The sequence below is a fragment of the Phyllostomus hastatus genome, unplaced genomic scaffold (genome assembly GCF_019186645.2).
Source record: "Phyllostomus hastatus isolate PE091 unplaced genomic scaffold, TTU_PhHast_1.1 phas_contig_147, whole genome shotgun sequence".
In the NCBI taxonomy this organism is placed as follows: Eukaryota; Metazoa; Chordata; class Mammalia; order Chiroptera; family Phyllostomidae; genus Phyllostomus; species Phyllostomus hastatus.
In genome coordinates this window covers 5,801,225-5,828,878 of record NW_025333603.1, presented here as the reverse complement: position 1 = coordinate 5,828,878, position 27,654 = coordinate 5,801,225, and the positions used below count along the sequence as shown (strand labels likewise).

At 41.8% G+C, this 27,654-nt stretch overlaps 1 protein-coding gene across 2 annotated transcripts in view; it reads left to right on the top strand.

The window, feature by feature from the left end:
* Window positions 1-26,406, top strand: part of SCP2 (sterol carrier protein 2) — a 110,012-nt gene extending 83,606 nt beyond the window's left edge. The window contains exons 13-16 of one of the 2 annotated variants that reach the window (XM_045856558.1): window positions 9,133-9,226; window positions 14,961-15,090; window positions 22,419-22,498; window positions 25,416-26,406. In XM_045856558.1, coding sequence (XP_045712514.1) covers window positions 9,133-9,226; window positions 14,961-15,090; window positions 22,419-22,498; window positions 25,416-25,511 — 400 coding nt within the window. In that variant the 3' untranslated portion in view covers window positions 25,512-26,406. The remainder of the gene's footprint in view (window positions 1-9,132; window positions 9,227-14,960; window positions 15,091-22,418; window positions 22,499-25,415) is intronic. The other variant, XM_045856566.1, reaches the window with a different exon arrangement.
* The last annotated feature ends 1,248 nt before the right edge of the window (window positions 26,407-27,654 follow it).

Below are 27,654 nucleotides of genomic sequence, written 5' to 3'. Positions count from 1 at the left end.
TTCTTTTGGTTTTGCTTTAGGTGTGGTTGTTAATAATTGTGAGTTTGCTGTCCTTTTACTATACATGTCTTTTTCTTTATCTTCTTTTTCTTAGATAAGTCCCTTTAGCATTTCATAAAGTAAGGGCTTGGTGATGATGAACTCCTTTAACTTGACCTTATCTGAAAAGCACTTCATCTTCCCTTCCATTCTAAATGAGAGCTTTGCTGGATAGAGCAATCTGGGATGTAAGTCCTTGTCTTTCATGACTTGGAATATTTCTTTCCAGCCCCTTCTTGCCTGTAAGGTCTCTTTGGAGAAATCAGCTGACAGTCTGATGGAAACTCCTTTGTAGGTGACTGTCCCCTTATCTCTTGCTGCTTCTAGGATTCTCTCCTTTGTTTTTACCTTGGCTAATGTAATTATGATGTGCCTTGGTGTGTTTCTTCTTGGGTCCAACTTCTTTGGGGGCTCTCTGAACTTCTTGGATTTCTTGGAAGACTGTTCCCTTTGCCAGATTGGGGAAGTTCTCCTTTATTATTTGTTCAAATACGTGCTCCATCTGTTGCTTTTCTCCTTCCTGTTCTGGTACCCCTATAATTCGGATGTTGGAACGTTTAAAGGTGTCCTGGATGCTCTTAAGCTTTTTCCTCAATTTTTTGAATTCTTATTTCATCATGCTTTCCTGCTTGGTTGATTCTATCTTCCTTCTGGTCCACTGTATTGTTTTGAGACTCAGATTCCTTCCTTTCACTATTGGCTCTCCTCCACGTATCTTCCTGCATCTCTTTTATGGTAACCTGCATCCTTTCATCTAAATTGCGCCCAAAATCAACCAATTCCATGAGCTTTCTGATCATCAGTGTTTTGAACTGTGCATCTGATAGATTGGCTATTTCTTGGTCGCTCAAAAGGATGAGTCCTGGGGGATTGATCTGTTCTGTTGGATACATGTCTTAGGTCTTTCCCTGTCTCTGGTCACTCTTGTTATGGTGGGGGGCGGAGCCTTAGGTGTTCACCAGGGCTGAGCACCCTGGTCGCTAGATTGTGACGTTGTATGTGGGGGCGGGGGCAGGAGCGGGAGGGGACAATGGCGATAGTTTCGTTCTCCCGGGCTTAGGCCCTTCCTTGGGATCCTGGGCTGTGAGCTCTGCCCTGGTCCACAATCGCTGCCCCACCGGGTGCTCCAGCCGCAGCTTGCGTACTCAGGGATCACCGCTGCGTTCTTGCCCCCGGATGGCTGTCGCGCCGATTTCACGTCAAATTTTCCCCGACCTCCGCGCACCACCGACCCGTGCCCGCCCGGCTCGTCGTCTCCTACCAGTCTGGATGTACAGGTCTACTTCAACTTCTTGGCTGTCCGACTTCCATTCAGATAAATCCTCTATCAGTTCTGAGTGATATTCTATCTGTAAATTATCGTTGTTCTAATCTTGGTTGTGAGAGGAGGCACGGTGCATCCACCTATTCCTCCATCTTGCCGGAAGTCTGGAATCGTACTTTTTGAATCAAGTCATTAACAGCTGCATCATGATGTTCCTTCTGCTCTCAGACACAGTAGATTTTGGAATCCCCAGATCAGCTTCTAGCTCTCACACTGTCAGTCGCTGATCTTTGTTGATTGTAGCCCATATGTGTTCAATGTTCTGCTTAGGTGTTCTGCTTGTTGCAGGCCTTCCAGAAATGTGGATCAGTTTTAACAGATACTCAACCATCTTTGAAGGGGTTGTACCACATTTTTATTTGTGCTGCACTCATTGCATCATCCCTGAAAGCCTTCTGAATCATCTGGGTAGTTTCCATGGAGCAATGTTCAAGCTTAAAGCAAAATTTGATGCCGAGTCATTGCTCTACTTGCTCAGTCATTTAGAATTTGATGGCCACACAGTACACATGCTCCCTCAACAGTGTCTACTGCCCTCACTGACTAGTACAGTGAAGTCCTCATTGTTCACATATGGGCATTCCAGTCCACTCTTCTTGGCTGCCAGGTTACATTGATATTGTGCAGTCCATTCTCATTATATTAACAGTGGCTGGACTTTTCCCAGGCAGACCTCGTCTTTCTTAAATAATAAAGCTTGAAAGTCAAAATTGAATCTTTATCCATGGGCTACAAAATGGATGTTATGTTAGAAGGATGAGAACATTAATCTCATTGTACATCTCCATCAGAGCTCTTGGGTGACCAGGTGTATTATTAATGAGCAGTAATATTCTGAAAGTATTATTTTTTTTCTGAGCAGTGTGTTTCAACAGTGGGCTTAAAGTACTCAGTAAACCATGTTGTATGGAGATGTGCTGCCATCCAGGCTTGTTCCAGTTACAGAGCACAGGCAGAGTAGATGTAGCATAATTGTTAAGGGCCCCAGGGTTTTGAGGATGGTGAATGAGCATTGGCTTCAACTGAAAGTCACCAGCTGCTTTGGCCCCTAACAGGAGAGTCACCCTGTCCTTTGAAGCCAGGTGTTGACACCTCTAGCTATGAAAGCTCTAAATGGCATCTTCTTCCAATAGAAGGCTGTTTTGTCTGCCTTGAAGATCTGTTGTTTAGTGCAGCCACCCTCACTACTTACTTTACTTGACCTTCTTGACAACTTGCTGTAGCTTCTGTATTAGCACTTGCTGCTTCACCGTATACGGTTATGTTATGGACATGCCTTCATATCTTAAACCTCAGGAACCAACTTCTGCTCACTTCCTGTTTTTCTTCTGCAGCTTCCTCACCTCTCTCAGCATACATAGAATTGAAGAGCTGGGGCCTTGCTCCAGATTAGGTTTTGGCTTAAGGGAATATTGTGGCTGGTGTGATATTCTAGCCAGACCATTAAAACTTTCTCCCTATCAGCAATAAGGCTATTTCACTTTCTTATCATTTGTGTATTCATTGGAGTAACACTTTTAATTTCCTTCAAGAATTTTTCCGTTGCATTCACAACTTGGTGGTATGGTGCAAGAGGCCTGCCTTTCAGCCTGTCTTGCTTGGCTTTTGACATGTCTTCTTCGCTGAGCTTAACCATTTCTAGCTTTGGATTTAAAGTGAGAGCTGTGCATTTCGTCATTTCACTTGAACATTCAGAGGCCATTGTAGGGTTATTAATTGGCCTAATTTCAATATTGTTGTATCTCAGGGAATAGAGAGGTCCCCAGAGAGGGAGAGAGTCAGGGGAATGGCTGGGCAGTGGCATAGTCAGAACACACACAACATTTACCAGTTAAGTTCACTGTCTCGTATGGGCGCAGTTTGTGGAGCCCCAAAGCAATGACAATAGTAATGTCAAAGATCACAGATAACAGATCACCATAACAAATGTAATGATAATGAAAAAGTTTGAAATATTGTGAGAATTACTAAACAGTGACATAGAAACACGAAGTGAGCATATGCTGTTGGGAACGTGGTGCTGGTAGACTTGCTCGACACAGGGTTGCCACACACCTTCAATCTGTAAAAAAGTGCAGGTATCTGTGGAGTGCAATAAAGCAAAATTCAGTGAAATGTGGTACGCCTGCACTTCATTCCTTTTTAAAGCTGAATATTTTATTTTAAAAAAATTTTATTTATTGGTTTTAGAGAGAGAAGGGAACATGGATTTGTTGTTCCACTTACTCATGCATTCATTTGTTGATTCTTACGTGTCCCCTCACCAGGGATGGAGCCCGCAACCTTGGCGTGTGGGGATGACACGCTAACCAACTGAGCTACCTGGCCAGGGCACAGCTGAATAATATTTTATTACGAGGATTCTAATATCAGCACATCCTCACTAACACTTGCTATTATTTATTTTTGCTTCCAGTGGGTACAAAGTGGTATCTCATTGTGGTTCTAATTTGCATTCTCCTGATGGTTACTGATGTTGAGCATCTTTTTTATGTGCTTACTGGCCATTTGTATTATCTCTAGAGAAATACCTGTTCAGATCTTTTGGCCACTTTAAAATTGGGTTATTTGTCTTTTTATCATTCAGTTGTAATGGTGCTTTTAACAGTCACTTTTTGAGGGCCTAGTGTGTGCCAGGACCTTGGTAAGTGCTTCACATGTACTTCTTTATTTAATTCATAAAATGCCCCAAATGGTAGGCCTTATACCTTGTTTACAGATGAGGAGATTCATGACCAGAGTTAAAACAGCTTATCTAAAGAGAGTTTTAAGTGGTAGCGATCAAGATCCCAGACCCACGTGTGTTGAAAGTTCCTGTTTTCTTGGCTACTCTGTGTTCCTGATCTTTGACGTTGTTGAAACAGTGCCTGTATTTTAGGCCTGAGGATGAAAATTTTCAGGAAGCATAGAGGAAGTTCATAAACCAAATAATTAATCTTCAAAGTCCTTTCCAATATTTTGTGTACTATGTTTATTTCAGGAGACTTATGTATAAACCAAGTTTAAAAACGGTCAGAATTTAGTTTTTGCTAAAAGAACTTTATAGATAATGAAATCACGAGGAACATCCTTCTGTAATATGAGTAATCTCTTTTCTAAGTTTGCTTAAGTTACTGTTTTCAGTTTCCTTAGAGCAGGGTGCATATCAGATAAATTGTAAGGTATATATATTTTTCCTAATCTGGATGTAAACTTGAGTGATCATTAGCTTGATGAGCTTTTCAAAACAAGCAAGATGAAGAGATACCTGTGGCCTGTGGGAACTTGTCTGCATTCCACCCCACAAAGAACCACAATATTTTGTACCCTGAAAAGTGCTACTAGTATCGGTTATTATTTTGTCATGTACAGTCAGGAAATGACAAGCTTGGAGCAGGGCACAGTGATGAGGAAAAACTGAAGAGCTGAATTAATGAAATAAAATTGTCCGGTGGAGGACTTGATTTCATGTTGCTCGTTCAGGCTTGTGACAGAAGATGGTGACCATACATGATTCTGTTTGAAGTGGAACAGGAAAAAATTAGGACTTACGTAAGGGAGAATTCAGTGTAATTTCTTTTCTGTTTATTCACTGCTTACTGAATACACTTAGCGTGTGTGGAGAGCTGAGAATATAAAGAATTTAAAAAAAAAGAAAAAAAAGATGTGGTGCCCTGGCTGGTGCAGTCCAGTGGATTGAGCGCCAGACTGTGAACCAAAGGGTCACCAGTTTGATTCCCAGTCAGGGCACATGCTTGGGTTGCGGCTGGGTCTCCAGTAGGGGGGCGCTCAAGTGGCAACCACACATTGATGTTTCTCTTCCTCTCTTTCTCCCTCCATTCCTCTCTCTCTGGAAAAAAAAAGAGAGAGAGAGAGCTGTGGTATCTGCATTTGAGAAGGTGACATCTAGCAGTGTTTCACAGAAAAGGAGTTGCATGGTCTGGGTCTCGAGGGTGAAACGGAGCTTGCTCAGACAGAAGTATTCCACATGTGAGGAGCAGCGCTGGCAAAGGCATGGCAGCGTGAAGCGTGCTCTGAGAACACATATTTCAGCATGGCAGGAGCTTAGGTTCTCTGCCTACTGTTCATGACACTAACGTGATTCCTCTGGTAGGCTCACTTTGAACTTCTTAGACTTCCTGTACCCACCCTTTCATCCTCATTCTTAACTGATTAATTTGCTGAAAAATCGGAAGCCATTAGACCCAAAGTCCCTCATCTTCCATCTCAGGACCTATAGCCCCATCTGACCCTCCTTCCCTAAGTCTCATCCTCATCCCCTCACCTTCTCAAGACTTCTCTCCTTGTGTCTCCTTTCCCCTGGTTCATTACCATCATCAGGCAAACATGGTCAGTGTGTTGATCTAAAACAAAAACAAACTTTTCTTGATACTACACTCCTCTCCAAAGGCCACTCCATTTCATGGTTCCCCTAGATAATTCACTGTAATCTGACTTCTGCCTTCCACCACTCCCTTAAAATTGCTTTTGTCAAAGTCATCTGACCTCTCCATGTTGCCAAATCCCGCAGGTACTTGACACAGTTCATGCCTCCCTCCAGATTCTTTCCGCCCCCTCAGCATGTTCTACTGGTTTCCTCTTGCATCACTGGCTGCTGCTTCCCCTTCTCTCCCAGACCTCTAAATACTGGAGTTCCATGGGGTGTTGTCTTGGGCCCTCTTTCTCCATTTTTCTTTCAAGGACAGCTTATCAGTTCCCATGGATTTAAATACCTTCATTATGCTGATGATTATCTCCATTTTCTCTCCAGTGTAGACCTCTCCTCTGAGCTCCAGACTCCCATATCCAACTGCCTGATCGTGTCAGAAACTTCTCATACTTCATGTGCCTAAAATGGAACTTGAACCCCTCTCCTCCCACTACATTCTTTTTATCAATAAATAATAGCACTACTATTCTTGAATAATCCTTGTCCTTCCCCACCTACTTAAATCTCCCTCATTCTATCTGGATTCTATCTAGGAAATTTATTTTGAATCCCTTTTCTTCTCTACGCTATCTGCACCGGCAGACTGCCTCCACTGTAGTCCAGACCACCCTCACTTCTTCCTTGGATTGCTCTAGCAGCCTCCTGTCTGCCCTCCTCTGACCTTGCACCCTCCTCCCCAGTTCGTTGCGCATGCTGTCGTGAGGATAATCACAACTCAAACTGCTTCACTTGCCTGTTGAATCATTTCAGTGGCTTCCCAGATTTCCTACTTTGGTGTGCGTGATCTGGTCCCTGCCTAGTTCTCCCATTTCATTTCATGTCACTGTCCTCCCACTTACTGGGCTCTAGTGACACTTTTTTCTGCTTGTGTTTTACTTCTTTTAACATACCAAACTCTTCTCAAGGGACTTGGCATTTCCTCTTTGAAAGGCCCACTCCATTTGGTCCTTTAATTGGGTCTTAGCTTAAATTCATTTGCTCTAAGATGTCATTCCTTGACTGCCCTACCTAAAGTAGGTTTTTCCTCTATTTTTGCTTCCTAATATTTGCAATTATTTTGTCTGTTTACTTTCTTTTCCACCAAAAAGAAAAATGTAAACCGTGAGGAGAGGGATTGGGTCTGACTTGTTTTACTGTTATACTCCTAGTACCTGGAACGGTGTTGGGCATGTAGCTAGCACTCATTAAATATTTATGAAATGATAGAAAAAAGGGAAGGGAAGGGAAAAGAGAAATGGGTAGGGAGAGGAAAAAGACAGAAGGAAGGAAAGGAGGGGGAGAGAGAGAGAGAAGAAAAGGAAAGAAAGAATTGGAGAGGGAGGGAGGAGGGGAAAGAGAGAAAGAGTGTTTACTGAACAGCTTCTATGCTCTTGACTCCTGTGTCCGTCTGGTGGTGTTCCTGTGTCCGTCCCAGCCAACGCCAGCGTGTGTTCAGTACGTCAGAGGAGTTACCTAACACCCAAAGGTGGCCTCATCTTCCTCAGACCCCTCAACGTTCTGACTGTGTCTGGCAGTCTGAATCTAATACTTGAGACTCTGGAGCCCATCACAGTCATGTCTGCCACTTTTTACTATGGGCCAGGATCCCTGCTGGTGCTTTCACACTGGCTTCCCTTTAATTCTGGAAAGTCATTGGCACTGTGCACCTCCTTCCCTGCCTCCTCACCGGCGGTACACAGAGAAGTATCTGGCTCATAATCATACAGTTAGCGAGTGCAGGAAGCCCTGAGGATTCCAGCCCAAGACTTTGTGCTATAAAGACTGTTTCTTCTGCCACATGAGGTGTCTATAGTGGTTCCCTAAATATCAAACAATCAATAGGCAGGTGTTTGTTAATCTGTCAACATAAGAAATGTCCAGACCTATAGAGAATTTTTATAAAAGTTTATTTGATGCCCTGGCTGGTATGGCTCAGTGGATTGAGCACCAGCCTGAGAACTGAAGGTTGCCAGTTTGATTCCCGGTCAGGGCACATGCCTGGGTTATGGGCCAGGTCCCCAGTTGGAGGTGTGCAAGAGGCAGCTGGTGGATGTTTCTCTTGCACATCTGACGTCTCTCTCCCTTTCTTTTTCCCTCCCTTCCCCTCTCTCTAAAAAGTAAATAAAACCTTTTTTTTTTAAAGTTTATTTGAGCCAACACTGATGATGTATATCAGGGAGCAAGATCTCAAATGCTCCAGAGAATGCAGTTTCACAGTTTCATTTATGTACTGAAATTAAGGAGGGACTGTAAGGAAGATTACATGAGGGTGGGAGAAAGCAAGACTAGATTATGTGCTTTCCTGAGGGTGGTTATTGACCTAGGTATACAGAAACAATGGACTGGACTTGCTTAAGGCAAAGATAAGCCTTTTATTATTAATAAAAAGTAGCATGCCCGGGGCGTGACTATCCACCATGACCTGTCCATTTAGGAATTTATGGTCAGATCATCCTGTGAGGTTGCTTTTTGTAGAACCCCTTTTTTCGTCCACAAAGTCATATCTGTATCAAAGGTAGACCATGAATCTCAAGTCCAGCCTCTGCTTATTCCACACCTCCTTATAACCCTCTCCTCATCACTACCACCTTCTTGGGCTGCGGCAGTGGCCTCTTAACCAGGGCCGCTGCCTCCCCATTTGCCTCTTTACAGTCCGTTTTCCAGTTGGCAGTCAGGTTTATTTTTTAAAACATGTAAAATGTATTGTGCTTCTTTCCAGTTTATACTCACTGTACTTAAAATAAAACCCAGACTCCCAATCATGACCTATAAAGCCCCTCATTACCTTGCCCACATGTTTCTCTGACCTTATATCCTTCTGTTCTCTCCACCCATACTGGTCTTCTTGTAGTTCCTTTAACTGCCAAGCTGGTTTCTACCTCAAGTTCTTTATGTAACTGGCTTCCCCACCCAGATCTTTACATGGCTGGCTCATGGACATAATTTAAGTACCACCTCCTCAGAGAGACCCATCTGACCAGGCTATCTAAAGTAGAACACCCAGCACAAATAAATACACTTTCTCTATATCCCATTAACCTGCCTTATTTTCTTTATAGTAACAATAGCCCTTTTTTTTTTTTTTGGCTTGTTCATTGGCTCTCTCTCCCCCACTAGCATGTAAACTTCTTGAGGGTAGGTTCTTCAAATTACAGTATTTTCAAGGATAGTGCCTAGCACTCATATTTGTTGAAAAAAGGGAAGTAAAACTTGTTTCATGGGTTAAATAACACTTTTATTTGGGTAGGAGTTATAACAGCTCTGATTTTAGGGTTTTGGAAAATTACTACTGTCTAAATGTTGGGAAACCTAGTACCTGTGTGATTCCATGATTGAAATGGAGCCTCCCCCATTCTTTTAGAACTCCTCAAATTGCGGCTGTTCCAACCAACTCTGCAGTTGAAGGGTTTAAGTCAAGCCTTGTCTTTAAAGAGATTGAGAAGAAGCTTGAAGAGGTAAGTAATATTTATATAAAATACTACCAAGAGGACCTGGACACTAGAGAAAGCACATATAGATTTCAGATGTTGCCACGAGGTGGTACAAGTTGAAATTCATATCATGTTATCAAGTATTGAGTGTATTTTATATATCTGAGTGTATATTACAGTTTCCTTATAATTTTGGTGGGAGTGCATTGCAGAGAGATATAAACCTCCAGGTTTGAGTTATATAAAGAACTATGGGAAATTGCTATTAAAATCTTAACTTCAGAGGAAAGGCTAGCACTTGCCACTCTTTTCTCCATCTTCTTTGTCAGGGAGATAATGATTATGGACAGAGTTTATATATAAAGGGGTTGTAATTTATTTTGGTGTAATTTTATTCTGAATTAAAAAGATCTTACATAGAACTGTTCAAAAGAATATTTAAAGTGAGCCTTTAAAGCTACCTAATATCAAAACTCGTTTAAAATAAATCTTTTGTGCTTGATTTTTTTCAAGGTAGTTTTTAATTTGTTTTTTCTTGATGTAAAAATGATGCTAATTTTGCTGTGGCTGATATGGCTCAGTTGGTGGGAGCATCGTCTAATCCCCAAAAGTTTGCAGGTTCAATTCCCAGTCAGGGCACATACTTGGGTTTCAGGTTCAATCCCCAATCCAGGTACTTATATGGCAGGCATCTAATTGATGTTTCTCTCTAACATCGGTATTTCTCTATTTCCCTTCCTCTTTCTCTAAAAGTAATGAAAAAATGTCCTTGGGTGAGGATAAAAAAAAGGTTTTTTTAAGATGCTAATTTTTAAAACTCTATAGAAACATATAAGGCAGAAAAAATTTAAATCTGAAATGGGAGCATTTGAGATCTTGCTCCCTGTCATATGTCATCAATTTGACTCAAATAAACTCTTATAAAAGTTTTTTTTTAAATCTCAATGTGTTAGAGTTCACTAAAACATTAACAGTGGTTGGCCTTCTTTCAGACGTCTCTTCATGTGTGTGGACATACAGGTTTCTATAATTAGGATCATACAATATCTGTTGAGTTTTTAAAATAACGCTGTATATGCAGATCTATTTTTATGTACAATAATTAGTTCTTGATAGATCATACTAGGTAATCTACCAGTGACTGTCTCCAAGAAGAGAGTTATTTTCTTCAGGTAAAATGAGGTATTTACTTCATTGTTTCAAACTGAAAGGCATCTTGGGGTTTTATTATCGGTTTCAATTTTGAGGCTAACAAAACAGTTATAGCCAGTCACACAAGTCCAATTGCATAGCTGCAAGCTGATTAAAGTGGGCTGAAATAAAGAAAAGGGTTCAGAACACTTGAGCTATGTATTTCACTGGTGTTAGAGCCACAGTGTGGATGGCAAACATTGTAACTATCTTGGAACTCCCTATTGTAGCAGAAAGGACTTCGTAACATCAAAGGTGATTGCATTGAATGTGTTTGTGGGGGGTGGGGCACGGGGCTGGGGGGGGCAGCCAATGTGACCAATGTGTCTTGACAAAGGACCCTGCATTTCTGGGATTTTCGTAATGACCAACCACCTTTCTGAGGTAGGGAGGGCCAGGGCAGACAGCTTGGGCAGGCAGGCCGTGGTCCACTTGCCGCAGACCTGTGCCCCTGCCATCTTGTGGGGATGCCCCTGCGTGAGACTGCTTTTTATTTTATAGCCTGCTTTTTCCTTATGACAGTGTGTTCCGTGCCCTTAAACATAAGTCCTTCCCATCAGTCTTAATGACCACATTGCACTTGTTTGGATGTCTGTACCATAATCTGACTAGTCTCCTATGGTGACCCTCGGGTTGTATTTGAATCGTGTGAGTAAAGCAGTGGTTTAATAAATTTCCTTTTTCACTCCTCTTTAAATACTTAATGCCATGATTATCTTAGCATGAATAATTAAAGGGGGAAATTGTGGAGTGTGGGTGTGTGTGCTTTGCTTTTGGATACGCATTGCCCAATTATCCACCAGAAAAGGGGGACTGATTTACAAATTTAATAATAATTTATGAGATGACTGTTTTTTTCTTTCAGACCTTCTTCAGTGCTATGTCGGCTGGTTTAAAAAACATCTTTGCCAATCTAGTGGGGAAAAATATCTCATTTAAAATTTTTCTTTCATGCCAGCAATATTTGTCTACAGAGTAACCCATAGTGTAGTGCCAAGTTGCCCCATTCTTTCAACTTTTCCTGTTAAAAAAAGTCAAATAAAAATAATTCGCTGAGAGAGTCTCTGGTATGGCTGGATGTCAGTCACTGCACAGCTCATTACTGGGGTTAACAAAGAAATGCTGTTTTTACTCCACAGACTTCTTCTAGCTTTGCAAATGTGTGCCTCCTGCTCCCATTTTAATTCTTTTTTCCACCTTCCATAACCTCACTTGCAAGGACCTTGTCCCCTTGGTTTTTTTCCTCCTTCCCACGATTGTCAGTTTCCCAAATGTTTGCAGGACTAGAAAGTAAAAGAAAGTCTTGGAATCTTTTGTCAATTCATGCATTTTCTACCTTAGCAAAGGAAGCCTGGCAAGATATTTTATTTCCACTTTTGTCTTTGTTAGCAATATCCCATTGCCCTTCTTTGAATTCTGTTAATTTTTTTGTTCCGGTTGTGTTTACGACAGGACCTACTCCTTGACCTTTTACCTACTCAGAAAGAAGTACTTTTCTTCAGGCAAGGAGGCCCTTAGAACTCATTTAGTATTAATGATCTGTGGTTTCACAATAAATGTGTATTTGCTTTCCTCTTTTAACTCTCTCCCTCCCTCTTCAGTTAAAAATGTTTTATTGACCAAAGGATGTGATTTTGTAAGATGATCAGATGGTTCTTAAAATTAATAGCAAGTGTGAAATTAATCTACACCTATCTTAAGGAGGTGGGAGGAATTTCTCTCCAAGTACGTAGGTAGAATTTCTGAATGTTTGCTGGTGTTTTCCTGCTCTAACTTGTTGGCGTCTGTCATAGTTCTTTTGCTGAGGCATCGTGCAAGCACATGACATGCATGTACCTGGAAATAGTCATTGAGGAGCCACTGGCCCTAAAGAAAGCCTGGCTCTCGGGTGGCCCAACACACCAGCACTGTTAACCCCCTCTTCTAGACTGTCTCCCCAGAACCTTGAGGGATAAAATATTTTAAGGGATGTGGAGAAGACTTTAAACTGTTTAAAAATTCATTTATGGTAACAAACTGCTTTCATAAGAAGTCTAAAGTTTGGAGGTACTGATGTAGTCTGCTTTGCAGGTATGGTTTTGTAAGGTGTGGTCGACTGGAAAGATCATGGAATTTGAAGTTAAACCATCCTCGGATTGAGTTCTTGGTTGCACTGCTTACTGGTCATATGTCCCTGCCCCTGAGGGAACATAGAGTTTAGTGGGAAGAGAGACATGGAAACAATTTCCCAGAAGAAAATAACTGCTTTCACAAGAAACCCTGGTGCATGTGTAAAGAGCTTTCAAAGTATGCAGCAGAGACAGAAAAGCTTTCCCAGAGAGTCAGCATGTGAGCTGAGACCTGATGAGATCAGTGCAAGTGCAGAACCAGATGGGGCACGGAGACATGTATGCTCCTGGAATTCAAAATGGTTAGTTAGTATTGTTAGAATATAAAGCCTGAGAAAGATTAAAAACTCCGAAGATAACAGATAACTGTCCTTCAGATCATGAAGGATCTTGAGTGATACATAAAGAAAGACTTCATCCTATAGTCTGTGGGGCGCGATTTAAGAAATCCAAACTGGACCGTGCGAGGTGGATCATGTAAGAGTTTAACTAGGGGCCACATCAGCCTCGTGGTTGCTTCGAAGAGCCGAATGTAATCTTTGGGCTGTGTAATGTAACTGCTCCTTAACTAGGGGCAAGGAGCTCTACGTTCAGCCCTTTGAAGGCAACCGTGAGGCTGATGTGGCCCCCTGTGAAAATGAGTTTGATGCTCCGTGTTAGATGGAGTGCTTAGCAGCAGCACAGAGAATGGTCTGAGGGTTTCCTAACCTTTCTGGGCCTCAGGTGTTTTTTCTGCCCAGCGCTAATATTGATACCTGTCCAACTCCTTACAGGGTTTATGAAGATTAAAGAAAAATGTACATAAAAAGCCCTTGAAAACTTGATAACCTTCCAAAGACTATTATTGTTGTTAATGATTTTTCCTAAAGTTAACTTAAAATAATTTGAGATCTTTAAGAGAAGCCAAAATAAGAGAATTTCTCTTTGACTTAAAAAAATCTGACAGTCATTTTGGCTTCTTGATATAACTAGGAAGTATTGGTAGCTGGTTTCAGGACCTCACAGGTAAGAAATTCCTGCATGCTTTTTGAGATAACTAGGCCCAGACTAAATATTTTTAGAATAGTTTCTTCAGAGTCCTGAGGCCCACTGGGGATTCTGGGGAGGGTCAGGTGTGCCAGAAAAGGACGGACACAGCTGCTGGGGGACTGGAGTGAACAAGACAGATCAGAGCGGTGAGGGCGTGGAGAGTGGCAGCCTGTGCTGGTTCCAGACTCAGTGTTCTTCACTAGTGGAGTTTAATTCTAGGAATTTAATCTTAAATCGATGAGGCTATGTGAAAATCTTTAGATATACAGATGTTATTCACAGCATTGTTATAATTATCTAAATTTTGAGCAACAGAGTATTGGTTAAATATAGTACACTTCTACAATTAAAGACTGTATTGTTCATTTTAAAGTATGCAGAAGAGTATTTAATGACACAGTAATAAGGATAAACAGGAAACTGGATTACAATACAGTATATACAATATGATCCCATATACTAAAATGTTTTCTCTTGAGTGATAAAATTATGAATCATTTATATTTTCCTTTTTTTCACTTATTGACATTTTCTAATTTTTCTACAGTAAAGTGTATTTTCTCTCTAAAGAAAAATAATTGCAGTAAAATGATTTTTGTTTCCATTTATTTTTTTAAAAGGTGTGTGAGGTTGTTACCGCTTCCCTCTGTAGTCCGCCGTGTTTCTCTTTATCACAATATACTGTAATAGTCATCGGAGCGTATCATCACTTACCCCTCTAACCCCTGCTTCCGCATTCCTGGTGCCCAGAACAGCGGCTGCTGCCGTCTGCTGCCAGTTGTCGTTTCAGTCAGTAGACACTGCAGTGAGGGGAGATGTGGCAGAGTGGGAATGGGGTGGGGGGTGGAAACCAGCCCACAGAGATATGTATCTGAGGTCATTTTTCCAGCTTCATTCTTCAAGATCCAAAAGTAAGTTGTAGATGGTGCCTTACTTGCAAAATTCTTTATACTGATCCAGACCATAGGTTGACCCAAAAAAAGACTTTGCTCTCAGAATCATGTGTCTTTAATTGTGGGGAAGCAAAAATGGGGGAAACAAAAAAATGTACGTAAAGGAATTTACCTGCAAAAAAAAAAAAAGGAGTTCATACATTTAGAGACGCCAGACTGAGTCTTTCAGAGACCGTTGAGATAAATGAAAGCCATTTCAGTAGAAAATGCTGGCGTGCCCCCCTCCCCCCACCCTCCTTCTCCTTCCACCAGTTCTGTCCAGAAAGCCATTTGTAACATAAAAGACTAGGCAGATGAGGGGGTTGTTGCCTGGTTGCCTTTCAGACTTTTCTGGGTAAAAGATCCTAAGGGAGCTTGGGGACTGCCCCTGCTGGCTCAGCTGCTCGTGTCAAGTATCTATTTAAACATTTAATTTGATCGGGGAAGAGGCCAGAGACATGAGCTTAATATAACTCCCAGTGTTATTCTTCTTTCCAGGAGGGGGAACAGTTTGTGAAGAAAATCGGTGGTATTTTTGCCTTCAAGGTGAAGGATGGCCCTGGGGGTAAAGAAGCCACCTGGGTGGTGGATGTGAAGAATGGCAAAGGATCAGTGCTTCCCAACTCAGGTCAGTGCAGTCATGACTCCATTTATAGGAACATGGATAAGTTCTCAGAGGAAAATGGGAGTCTGCTCTGGTGTTCCCAGAAAGGGCTGGCTTTAGGACCCTGTTGAACCAGTGAATCCTTGGGAATAGGGATAGGTTGCAGCTGCCTCCTCCCAAAGATTGGGAGACTCTATCACGGAGTTGCCCAGAGTCTTAGGCTTTGGAATTAGACAGACTTGGTTTAGGGTCCTGGTCTTGCCACTCACAGATGTTGACCTTGAATAAATTATTTAACTTTGCTGAGCCTCAGTTTTCTGATCTGTACATGAGAATAAGTGCTACCTATTTCACAAGTTTGATGGGAGATGTAAGAGAATTATCTTGTAATTAATCTGTAAAATACACGGTCTGGTGTATGGTTATGTGGCTTGAAAGACCTGTCTGTACTGACTGTCTCCACTTCCTCTCATCCCAGTCTTTTTTTTCCCCTTTACCGTCAACCATGTATTCTGTAGCTCTCCATCTCTTTCATCCCAGTCTTTCTTGAACCCACTCTCGTCAGCTTTGTTTTCTTCACTGCCCCACAATTATTCTCGTCAAGGTCACCAGTGACCATCATGTTGCCGCTTGCCTACTGGCTGCTTCCTTGTTGGCCTCTCTTCCTGTTTTCTCCTCTAAATTTCTAATCCCTAGAGTGCTCCAAGGCTCCGTTCTGTCTGCTGGGGATCTCATTTAGTCTCATGCTTTTAAAACCTTCTCCACACTGAGGACTCCCAGATGTCATCAGCCTGGACCCAGCCACTGAGCTCCAAGGTGTATATACAGCTGCTTAATCGACAAGTTTCTTTGGATGTATAATAGGTATCCCCAAAACTAACATGTATAAAGGTGAACTGATCTTCCTCCCACTCCCCTTTGATTATGTTCTCCTCCACTGTCTTCCTTATCTTGGTCATTGTTGATCTGTCCTACCAGTTCCTCAGCCTAACGACCTTGATGTCATTGTCATTGGCTCATCTTTTTTTCATACCCCACAGCCTATTCCATCAGCAAATCCTGTGCTCCCCTGCTACTGCCACTTTGGTCTAAGCTTCCATCTCTTTTTTTTTGCCTGGTCTCCCTGTATCGAATCTTGTCCCTACAGATTTCTTCACCACACACCAGCTGAAGTGATCATTTTAAAACTCAAGTCACATTGTGACCCTTCTCCACTTAAAGGTGTCCAGTGGCTTTCTGCTAACTCCGAGTAAAAGCCAGAGTTCTCACAGTGGCACCACATGACCTGGCCCCAGTTTTCTCTGTCTTACCACACCCTCCCTCACTCTGCTCCGGTCACACTGACCTCCTTGCATTTCCTTGGACACGGGGTGCTCCCAGATCAGGGGCTTTCGACTGTGTTCCCTCCGCTGGGAATTGGCGCTCAAATAGCCTCCTGGCTCATTCCCTCGTTTCCTTTGGACCTTTGTCCAAATGTCCCCTTCTAGGGAAGCTCTTTCTCAACCATACTTTTAAAATCACACTCCCTTTATCATTCTTTATTTTTATTTATGGTATTTATCACCATCTGATATACCATATAATTTTTTACTTATTTGCTTATCGCCCTTCCCTCCCCTCACTCAGCTGCATGAAAGTAGAGCTTTTCCCACACTCGGTGCATGCTGCAGTCCCAGTGCCTGGAATTGGCCCTGACAAACACTAGGGTTTAGTAAAATAAGTAATTTTAAGATGAACAGCAGAATGAGTGAGTTATGCTTAGTAAGCATTCAGTAAATGGTAGCTATTTTGTATGTTACGCTTTTCTTACTGGAGAAAGCCTGGTACAACTAAGCAATACGATGGATGAGAATCAGCTTTTTGGAGGGTTTAAAATACCATGCTTTGGACTTTGAAAGTGACTTGATGTATAATGAAGCCATTAAAGCTTTTTTAAAATAGAGAAGTGAAAGTCAGAGCCGTGTCGTGGAGGATGAAGTTCGTGCAGTAAACTAGTTGAATTGGGAAGGGAGAGATCAGAAGCAGAGAGAACAGTTAGGAGAATGGATGTTGCCACCGTCTAAATGAGCAGAAATGACAGCCTGAGAGTCAGCAGTGAGAAAAAGGGATATTGTTCCAGGGTCATTGCCAAGGATATTTGGGGTAAGTTGATGGGACCCAGAAGCTGTGTAGGAGAAGGCAAGTTCATCAAAGATGGTAGAGATCATTATTGACACATTTTTTAGGGTGCTCCTGGAGGAGAGGTTGATGTCAGGAGTGCAGTAGTGCAGGTAGAAGGAAGCTTAGCCTTAGCAAGGAGGGACAGGGTCTTCTTTCTCTGAGACGGTAGATAAATGTTCAGGGGTCTTTTGAAATAGAGAGGAGGCTGGCAGAGTGTCTGGAATAGAGTTGACAGCTTAGAGATAGGAGAAGATGTTAATAGTGTTATAAGCCCTGTTAACTGAGGAATCAACTAGAGATTAACGAAGGAGAAGCTGAGCAGTAGTAAGGGCCTCCATCTGGTGTGGACAGGGTGGCATTGTTGTGAAAAGGTCTTGGATTATAGATAGTGGGTTTTTTTCATTCTCAAAATGAGTGGACAGAAAAAGAACTATATGTTTGACTTCTGTGAGCTGCTTCATCTAGGTTCTATCTTTTAGAAATAAAAACTTTTGGGAAATAGTGCCAATTTTTTTAATTACTAAAGGGTTATAGATACTTGAGGATTATATTTTGATATGCCCAGGCAGATGTTAAGGTGATTTTAAGGTTTTTTTTCTGTTTTGTTATTGGTGTGTGTTTGTCATGAAAGATAATATGCTTATGGAAAGCTATTGTTCCCTGCATGTGGACTCGGGCGCTGAGCTCTCCCCTTAGTCGGTGCCCCATCCCAGACCTGAACGGATTTTACCCTGGGGCAGGGTAATTGCTGCTGAAACTGACACGCGTTGGCAGCCAGGAGTGGCGCTGAAAAGCCATCACTGGAAACTGCCAGCTCCTTTTACATCAGCCAACAAATGACCACTTGTTAGGGACCAGCTACGTTAAAGCATTAATAACCTGTCCTAGTTTGAACTGGCATCTTAGAGAATTGCTGGTTCTTTTGGCATGTGCACAGTGTTGAGAGATTTACTTACTTTTAACGAAGTAAGATTTACTTAAATGTATTTCATTTGCTTATATTCTGAGAGTTTGGTGATGATCGTACTTGAGATTTTGTGCATTTTCCATCATCTTTTTTCCGCTGAGGTGCCTTTTAGTACTTTCTCCGTGAAGTCTGCTCCTCTCCGTCCTTCGAGACAAACTCACATAGCATGTCTCCAGGAAGCCAACTCTGATGAATCTAACATGACATTTTACTTTTTTATTCCTTTATTCTGCCCTCTCAGCACTTGAGCTTTCAACCCTGCCCTTTTGTGGGGAACATGGCATGGAAAGCCTTAGCGTCTCCCACCCCCCACCCCGAGGTACAGTAGGAAGAGCATAGCCTTTGGAGACACCCAGGCCTGGGTTCGGACCTTGGCTCTGTCCTTTACCGGGTGTGTATCTTCCCTGACTCCCGTTGTCTCACCCAGAAAATGATAAGAACGATTTCTATTCATGGAGCTGTTGTGGGGGTTAAATGAGATAAGGTGTGGAAAGCAATTTAGCATAGTGAGTGCTTAATAAGTCATTGCTTCCTTCCCAACCCATATATTAAACATTAATTTTGCTTGAACACATTAGACTTGTCTAAGACTCCTTAAGAGGGCGTGGGGAGCTGAGAATGCATCTGGGATTCATCGGATGCTGATGGATTTTGAAGGCCCAGTTAAAACTGAGCTGTTGAATGGGTCTGTATCCTTCTTATACAAGGAAGCCTTAGAGCATAAGAGTTAGGAGTGTGGGTTTTAGCTGCAGGAATCTGCTTTCAGACGTAGCTCAGCTGCTAATGAGCTATGTGATCTTGAGCAAGTTATTTGACCTCTCTGATCCTCATAGAGTTACTATAATGATCAAATGAGTTAGTACGTGAAGTGGTTGGTATTGTGAGAGTTCAGTAGATGCTGGTAATACATCAGCAACAATAGCAGCACCCACAGCAGACTTCACTTCCTAAAGCCACCTTTCAATGACTGAGTTCTTTCTTGTGGTGTTAGGATGAAGTCCAGCTATAAACCAAGTCGACAATCTCAATTTGCTAGCTTTTTCTTTCCTTCCCTGCTATTTGATGTTGTATATCTATAGTAGGACTAGATTTTCTAGATTTGTAAATTCTTTTATTTTCAAGGATTCACACATTTTTTCTAGTAATAAGAGAAAATTTTGTTAGGGACAAAGATGGAATGGCCAGTGGATCTAATTCTCTTTAGAGGCTATCTGAGTTGTAAGACATATAATAAAAAGTCTTTATTTTCAATCTCATTTTAGTTATTTAATAATATGGGCATGCTATAATTTAACATTTTTCCCATGTCTTCATTTGGGCTAGTATAACAAATGTCCTACAGACTGGGCGGCTTATAAACAACAGAAATTTATTTGTCACTGTTCTGGAGGGTGGAATTGCAAGATCACAATCCAGGTCAGGTTTGGTTAGAGCCCTCTTCTTGGCTCACAGCTAGTGCCCTCGTGCTGCGGGCTCACATGGTGAAAGAGGCTAGTGGTCTCTTCTTCGGAGTCTCTATTTTAATCAAATACCTTTCCCTCCCACTAGGGCTCCACCCTCAGGACCTCCCAAAGGCCCCACCTCCTGGGAGCATCAGGCATTAGGGTTCGTAAATACGAGTTTTGGAGGGGGAGACAAACGGCTAGAATGTAGTGTCCCCTATCTCTTTTATTAAGACATAGATTATCTGATTAGTTATTGGGCCATAACTTGATCATCTTTTGAATTCTAAATAATTTCTTCAGCAAGAATTTATGGATTACCCTTTGTATCAAGCATTCTTCAAGAGCCTGTATGGATATAGCAGTCATGAGTAGGCGAAACAGAGTTTATTCTTCTTCTTATTTATTATTATATTGTTTTCCATATGTACTTTTGCCCCACCCTGTAGTTTTATTGCAACACAGACACACTCTCTTGTGTTGTCTGTGGCTGCTTTCGAGATACAGACACGGAGTTCAGGACAGAGACCTGATGGCCCACAAAGCCTATGTAGTGTCTGATTCTCTCCCGAAGTTTGTTGAACCCTGATCTAGATAACCATGTTCATTTTCTAGTACTGCATAACAAATCACCAGAAACTTAGTGGCTTAAGATAGTGCACACGTTTAGTACTTCACAGTTTCCGTGGTTAAGTTGGCCGAGGACAGCTTAGCTGGGTCCTCTGCATAGGGCCTCTCAGGCTGCAATGAAGGTGCTGGCCAGGGCTGGGTTGTCATCTGGAGACTGGACTGGGGAAGGGTCCGTGCCCAAGCTTATGCAGGTTGCTGGCAGAATTCATTTCCTTGCAGCTGTGAGAATGACAGCTTTAGTTTTTTACTGGCTGCAGGCCAGAGTGTGCCCTTAGCTCCTAAAGGCGGGTCACCTGCTACGTGACTCTCCATATATACACAGTTCGTGGCATAGCAGCTAGCTTATGCAAGGGCAGAAGGAGAGTGGGAGTGAGTCTGCTAGCAAGACAGTCTTCTATAACATCATAGAACCACAGGGATGACATCCCGTCACTTTGGCTACATTTGTTGTCTAGAAGCAAGTCACAGCTCCTGCCCACACTCAAGGGAAGGGGGTTATGCAAAGGCATGAACACCGGGAGGCAGCGATCATGGGGGTCACCTGAGAGGCCCAACACCACCATACTGTTATTAATATATTTGGTGTCTAAGTTTAAAGATGTTTTTCATATAAACATATAAAATAATTGAATATCTGTTTTTATGCAAAAATGGTATCATGCTTACAGTTTACTTTGTAACTGGCTTATACGGCAGTATCACAAACAGTGTGGCATTAACATCTTTTTCAGGCCAATACATGTAGATCCATGTCATATAATGGCTGCATTGTAGCCCATTAAATGAACACATCATTATTTTTGTGTGTGTGTGTGTATATACACACATAAATACACACACACTTTTTTATTTAAACAATTAAAGGTAGAGCAGAGAAAGGGATATCAGGAATATAGGGCAGAGTATAATATGAAATACTGAATTTAACTTGAGCTGTTTAAAATATTTATTACAAGTAAAGACTCTTCGATGTTTACCAGTTTGTAGGAAACTAAGAAAAAATCTAAGAGATGAAACACTCAACACTCACAAATTTTCTGCTTTTAGCATTCTTGAGAATGTCAGTAGACTACCTATTAAAAGTCCTCAGAATGAAAAAACAAAACAAAAACCATAGCCTTGTCCTCACTGGTGTGGCTCAGTTGGTTGGAGCGGCATCAGTGACCGAAAGGTTGTAGATTCCGTTCTTAGTCGGGTGCAGGCGTGTGCGACCCGTGGTTGGGACTCAAGGATTCCTGGCTCCTGCGCAGATCCCTGGTCGGGGTGTGTCTATGAAGGCAGCTGATTGATGATTCTCCCTTGATGCTTCTCTTGCACTGACGTTTCTCTCTCCCTCTTCTTCTCTCCCTGCTTCTGTCTGTCTGGGAAAAAAAAAAAAAGCAAATGAAAATGTCCTTGGGTGGGGATAAAAAAATACTTAGCCCTGACTGGTGTGGCTTAGTGGGCTAGATGTCGTCCTGCAAACCGAAAGGTCACTGGTTCAATTCCTGGTCAGGGTTGAGGAACATGCCTGGGTTGTGGGCCAGGTCCCCAGTGGGGCCTGTGCTGATAGGCAGCCGACAGATGTTTCTCTCTCACATCAATGTTTCTCTCCCTCTCTCCCTCCCTTCCCCTCTCTATGAATGACTGATAATTTTTTGAAAAAGAATAAAAGACTACAAAATCTCTTAAAAGTAGGAATATCGATAAAGACATTTGTTTTTTGTAAAACTGACTTGTAAAACAAGTAAGTGGCTTTAAGTGATTGTTAAATTTTTAATTTGCTTTTAGAGTAAGTAATACATTTTCATGATGAAAAGATTAAAAGATACAAAAGGTTATACTATGAAAAGTCTCCCTCTCTTCCCCTCTCTCTAGGAATAAGTAAATAAAATCTTAAAAAATACTTACCATATGTAGATGTTTTTAGAATATCTGTTGAACAAATGATTGTTTACACTGCCGTCATTTATTTAATCAGTTCTCTCTTGTTAAATGTTGAGGTTGCTTGTAATTTATGTCAGATTTAACCAGGCTGCCACTGAGTGCCCATCTCCCCACACTGCTCCGGTGTGGGATGTGATTCTGTTGCAGTTAGCGGCTTTTGACTAAAATGTGTACATAAAACTGAACTCCCCTTTTCTCTTTCCTTCTTTTGTGTGTCTCTGTGTTAGACAAGAAGGCTGACTGTACAATCACAATGGCTGACTCGGACTTACTGGCTTTAATGACTGGTAAAATGAATCCTCAGTCGGTAGGTATAATGGCACTTACATCCTTCTAGTAGGTGGGTTCTTAACTAGCCCCTTGCACTTTATCTCCTGCCTCAGCCTCACATCATGAAGTGCAAAGTGGTCAAGCCCACAAAACTCAGTGTTTACCTAACAAATGACAAACATTTGTGGAGCAAACTGTGTGCCAGACACTGTCCTGTGTGCTGGAAAGGCCCAGATGAGTAAGAAATAGTACCTGTGCTCAGGGAACCCCCAGTTTGGTATGAGACAGATCTGCAAGAGTGAGGGCAGCCAGGCATCCAAGGTACTCCACATGGTTTGTGGTCTGGGAGGGTCGGGCAGGGCGCATCCATGACGTCCTGGGCCATCAGACGAAGGCTCATAGAGAAAGTGGCACTGGATCTGAGTTCGAGGGGTTCAGAAGTGAGTGGCGCACTGATGCAGAGTAGGAACAATCCAGGTGGAAGAAGGGAGAGGTGTGAACAAAGGTGTGACCTTTTACATTTTGTGTATTCGCCCATGCCGCTGCCTGAGCTGGCCCTCCCTGATAAACTCCTTGTCTCTCAAATTAAGCTCAAATGGTATCTCCAAAGACCTCCTTCCAAGTGGTTGGGGAGCTGTAGCCAGTCCCTCTTCTGGTCCACTTCCTGGGCTGCTAGCTTAGCAGTTGTCACATGATCGATGTGAGTCCTAATGTGCTCATCTTCCCCATTGGACTATGGTTATCTTAGAGGAACAAACCATGTCTTGTCTTCTTGTCTCCAGAGCTTAGCATGATGCCTGACCATTTTAAGTTTTCACAGTTGTAGGATTATATTGTATTTTTCTGAACTGCCCAGATTGTCGAGGGTCTTCTTGTCCTCTGTAGTTGCACAGTGGCAGACAGACCATGGTATATCAAGCTTTCCATCGGCCATAGATAATAACAAGGAAAGTAAGGTGCTCAACCTGATTTGTTTTAGGTCCTACTCCTGTGGTCCCCTGGTAATTCTAGACATTGGATAAAACAACTAAATCTGACTCCCACTTGTATTCCTTTTTAAAATGCTTTTCCTAAGCAACTAAGCATATTTCAGTTAATGCTCTGACAGACAAGAGCCGTGCGTCTCTGACATTTCAACTGAATGCACGCCATTGACACTGACATTCCCACCCACTGAGCTCACTCCAGAAGTCTGGACAGATCTGAGGCCACCAGTGCCGGAGCTGGCGGTCATCCTCATTCCGCTGTGCGCTCGCTGCACGCGCCTCCTCGGCAGGGCAACTGCACGTCAGCCAGCTTCAGTTCTCTCGTTTATGTTTATCCGTTTATGCGTTCAGCAGTTTATCTGTTCTCCGCCAGTTTGGGGGCGTGAAACGTTAGCTTGTTTTTCCTGAGCACCTGTGAGCACACAGAGGAATTAAAGACAAAAATGACAGACCTTTCCATTAATGTGCTAATGGCCTTCCTTTCGGCACCTTCCCTTATGCTCAGTAGGGTTTGACTGGAAACCATTAAATGCAGTGGAAATTAGAATTCACTGTTTGGCTACAGCTGAAACAAAGCAATGTGCTCTCCGTCAGCCAGCACATACAAAGAACACCTAGGGGCCAGATTAAAATGGTTCTTATGTTTGGGTTCTCTGGAGGGTGAAGATTTGTGTGTTCTCTAGAATAATTAGTAAATAAAAAGATATTTTCTCTTTGAATTTAAAAAAGGGAAAGATGGTGAATTTCTCTTCTAGGTACCACTGGTCTGTATTTTTAAAGGACATATGTTAAATATATTGTGTTCTGAGACACCTGACCTTTAAGTCATCAGACAGAAGGCTGTGTGCCATATAGGAAGGAAATATTTAGTTTGTCCAGACAGAGGAGGGGAAGAAAAAAATTAGTCACCCTTACTAGAAGATGCAGAAAAAGCAGGGCTCTGTGAATTCTCATGGATGAGGCAAAGAGTCCTAACTTCTTTTTTTTCTTTTTTTGAAAATTGATTTGAGAGAGAGAGAGACTGACAGACATCCATTTGTTGTCCCACTTATTTAATGCTTTCATTGGTCGATTCCTGTATGTGCCCTAACCGAGGATTGAACCCACAACCTTGGCATATCGGGGACGATGCTCCAACCGAGCTTACCTGCTGACTTCTTCATGTGCTTGTTAAAAAGCTAAGACTATCAGGGACTTTTTTCATCTAGCCCTTACTTATTTTAAGAATTCAGTTCAAAGACTGAGATCATAGCAGGGAAATCTGGCTATGTTCTCAATTTTGCTATTTCTCCAAAGTTTTCCTGGGATTTTGTTACATGATAAATTTAGCAAGCATCATGTGATCTAATCCCAGGCAGTTGTTAAATGGAACGAACTGAGGCTCTGCGCTTCGGATTGCCTTGATCCTTCTGACTGAGCCAAAGGTGAACACAGGCACCCCAGTCTCAGCACGCTGCCTGACCTCCCTCTGTGGGGAGAGGTCCTTTATTGTGAAGACCAAAAAGGAAAAAGAAATTGATAATATTTCATCCATATTGTGTTCCAGGAGTTTCTAAGTGTGTTATGCGTGTGCTTTTTTCCTCAGCAGACTTATGAAAATTTTAGTTTATATTCCTGATCCACATGTGATGTTTTTAAACAAAATCATTCTAGTGTGAATACACTTGGCCTGATATTTGGGAAATGTAGCACCGTTGAGGAAGGCAGGTAGAGGCAGACTCAACTTCCAAGAGAAGGCACTTGGGGAAGATACGCCTTCTGACTGCTCTGTGTAAAGCATGGCTGTCGTAGTTCCTTCCTTTTGAAGAGTCTGGTTCTAAATCAGTTCCAGAAAGTTCAGTTTCATATTTTGGAGAAAGTATAAGAGACCTGATGAATCAGTGATCTCAGGGCTGGGCAGTCTAGAAATATTAGCAACCTCAAAACAGAAAACACCAAGTAATACATTTTCTTTCTTCTTACTCACAGGCCTTCTTTCAGGGAAAATTGAAAATCACTGGCAACATGGGTCTGGCTATGAAGTTACAAAACCTTCAGCTCCAGCCGGACAAAGCTAAGCTGTGAAGAACTTCCTGTGTCTACCTTTGAAAATCAAGATGAGACTTATAGATACATATCCACATATTTCATTGTTAGAACTTAGACAGAAACCATGTGTTAGTAAATAGCACGAGATTTGTTTTTAAATGGGTGTGACCAATCCTGTTTTTCCGAAGCCCTGGGTGGGTAGAGCCCGGTGGCACACTTCTGCTTTGCTGCGTCACACACCACTGTGCGCTACAGAGTTAATGCGGTAATTATGGTTTGGGGGGAAATTGGGTTTCAGAATAAAATTAGGAACAGCAAAAGTCCCAAAGTTATGTAGACAAAAGCTCTCATTTTGCTTATGAAGGATATTTGAGGATTGTTCTGCTCAAGATTCAATTTAAGTTTTTCTTGGGAGGATTAGGAGAGAAACAAAATACCAAAAGCTGTCCAGTAATTAGTTTGTGCTCTTAATGACCTTAATCTATTTTCATTAGTAATTTTTAAAATTCTGTACTGGGATTTTAAAATTTTTTTAGATTTTGCATTTTGCGCCATCAGAATGGTATTTTCTTCCCACATCTAAATAAAAGAAATATGATCAGAGCTTGGGGGGGAATTTATAACTGAACTCCAGGCCTATTTTTAAAATAAAAAATATTTTTAAATGGGTTTCCTTCCTGAAAAAATCAGTGTCGAATAGTTTTAACAATAAAATTTGCTTTGAGATGCAGTTTTAAAATTATAATTTCATATTAATTTATAAAGCTTTCAATCCTTTGTTATAATTTTCCTTCTCATATTAATTAATAATCCACATTTATCTTCCTAGTTTTTCTAATACTAATGTTATTTCTTATAACTTAGTAAAATACAAGGTAAAATAATGCTTTTGGAAGAATGTTTAATAGAGAATTAAAATAGCTCTTCCTGATCTCCTTTGTTTGTATTGTGTTTGCTCTGTTTATTCTGGGTTGTCTAAATGAAGGGGATGAAGAGAAAGAGAAACACTGGGGGATTTGCAACCTGTGTCATCTAGACGTTATCTACCGGGTTGTCTCCTGGGCACTCTGACTTACTCACCAGCTCTTGATTAGGGAGGTGACGAGTTGTGGAAGGAGCACCTGACCAGGAGCAGGAGCCCGGGGTCTGTCTTCTCGTAGGCAGATATGTACCGTATTTTGCCGTGTATGATGCACACTTTTTGCCTAAATTTTTTAGGGAAAAATAAGTATGCACATTATACGTGGGTAGTACTAATTCCATATCCATATAAATGGTTTTTAAGATGATTATTTATTTCTAGGGAGAGAGAAAGAGAGGGAGAGAAACACCGATGTGTGAGAGAAACATCAATTGGTTGCCTCTAGCACATTCCCAGCCAGGGTCCTGGCCTGTTACCCAGGCATGTGCCCTGACCCCAGGAATTGGGAATCGAACCAATGACCTTGCAGTGTGCGGGATGATGCCCAAGCCACCAAGCTACACCAGTCAGGGCTAAACATTTTTAATTCTTTTATTTATGCTTATGTGTTAAAAGTATAACTCGAAAGCAATAATGATATTTGTATGCAAAATAATACCCCAGAATGTGATAGTAGGTTTTGTTTCTAAATATAAATAAGTAAGTAATTGAAATAAAAATTATAATGAAAGATTTTTTATCTTGAAAGTTTGGGCCAAAAACAAGGGTGTGCATTATACACGGCAAAATACGGTTAACTGCCTGCTTGGCCTGTTTGCTCAACTGTTAAAAGAGGGGATTTAAGTGTATGGTCTCTGAGGTTTCTTATGCTCTGGTCATTCTCGGAGACTATTCAGATCCTGTAAGAATTGTTTGGGAGTTATCCAGGCCCCACCTTTCTATTATACACATGTTATTTTACCTGAGGGTGGTTAGAGGCAAAAAGCCAGGTGGTTTCATTTGTTTAGATGCTTTGGAGACTGTGCTAATCAAATCGGGACTGTGGATCAAATCCCCCTTAGAGCATTTAGCTTTTCATGTCTTGTGACCACAGAATAGCATTTGGTGATGGGGCAAGATAGTAAATTAAGCCAATATAAGTTGACCTCAAGTCCCATAAAATGAATTCAGAACACAGACCTATTTCCTAATCATAGTAGCTTCTTACTCTGAGATGAAAGACTTCAAGAAAAAAGTTCCCACAAAATGTGTTACCTG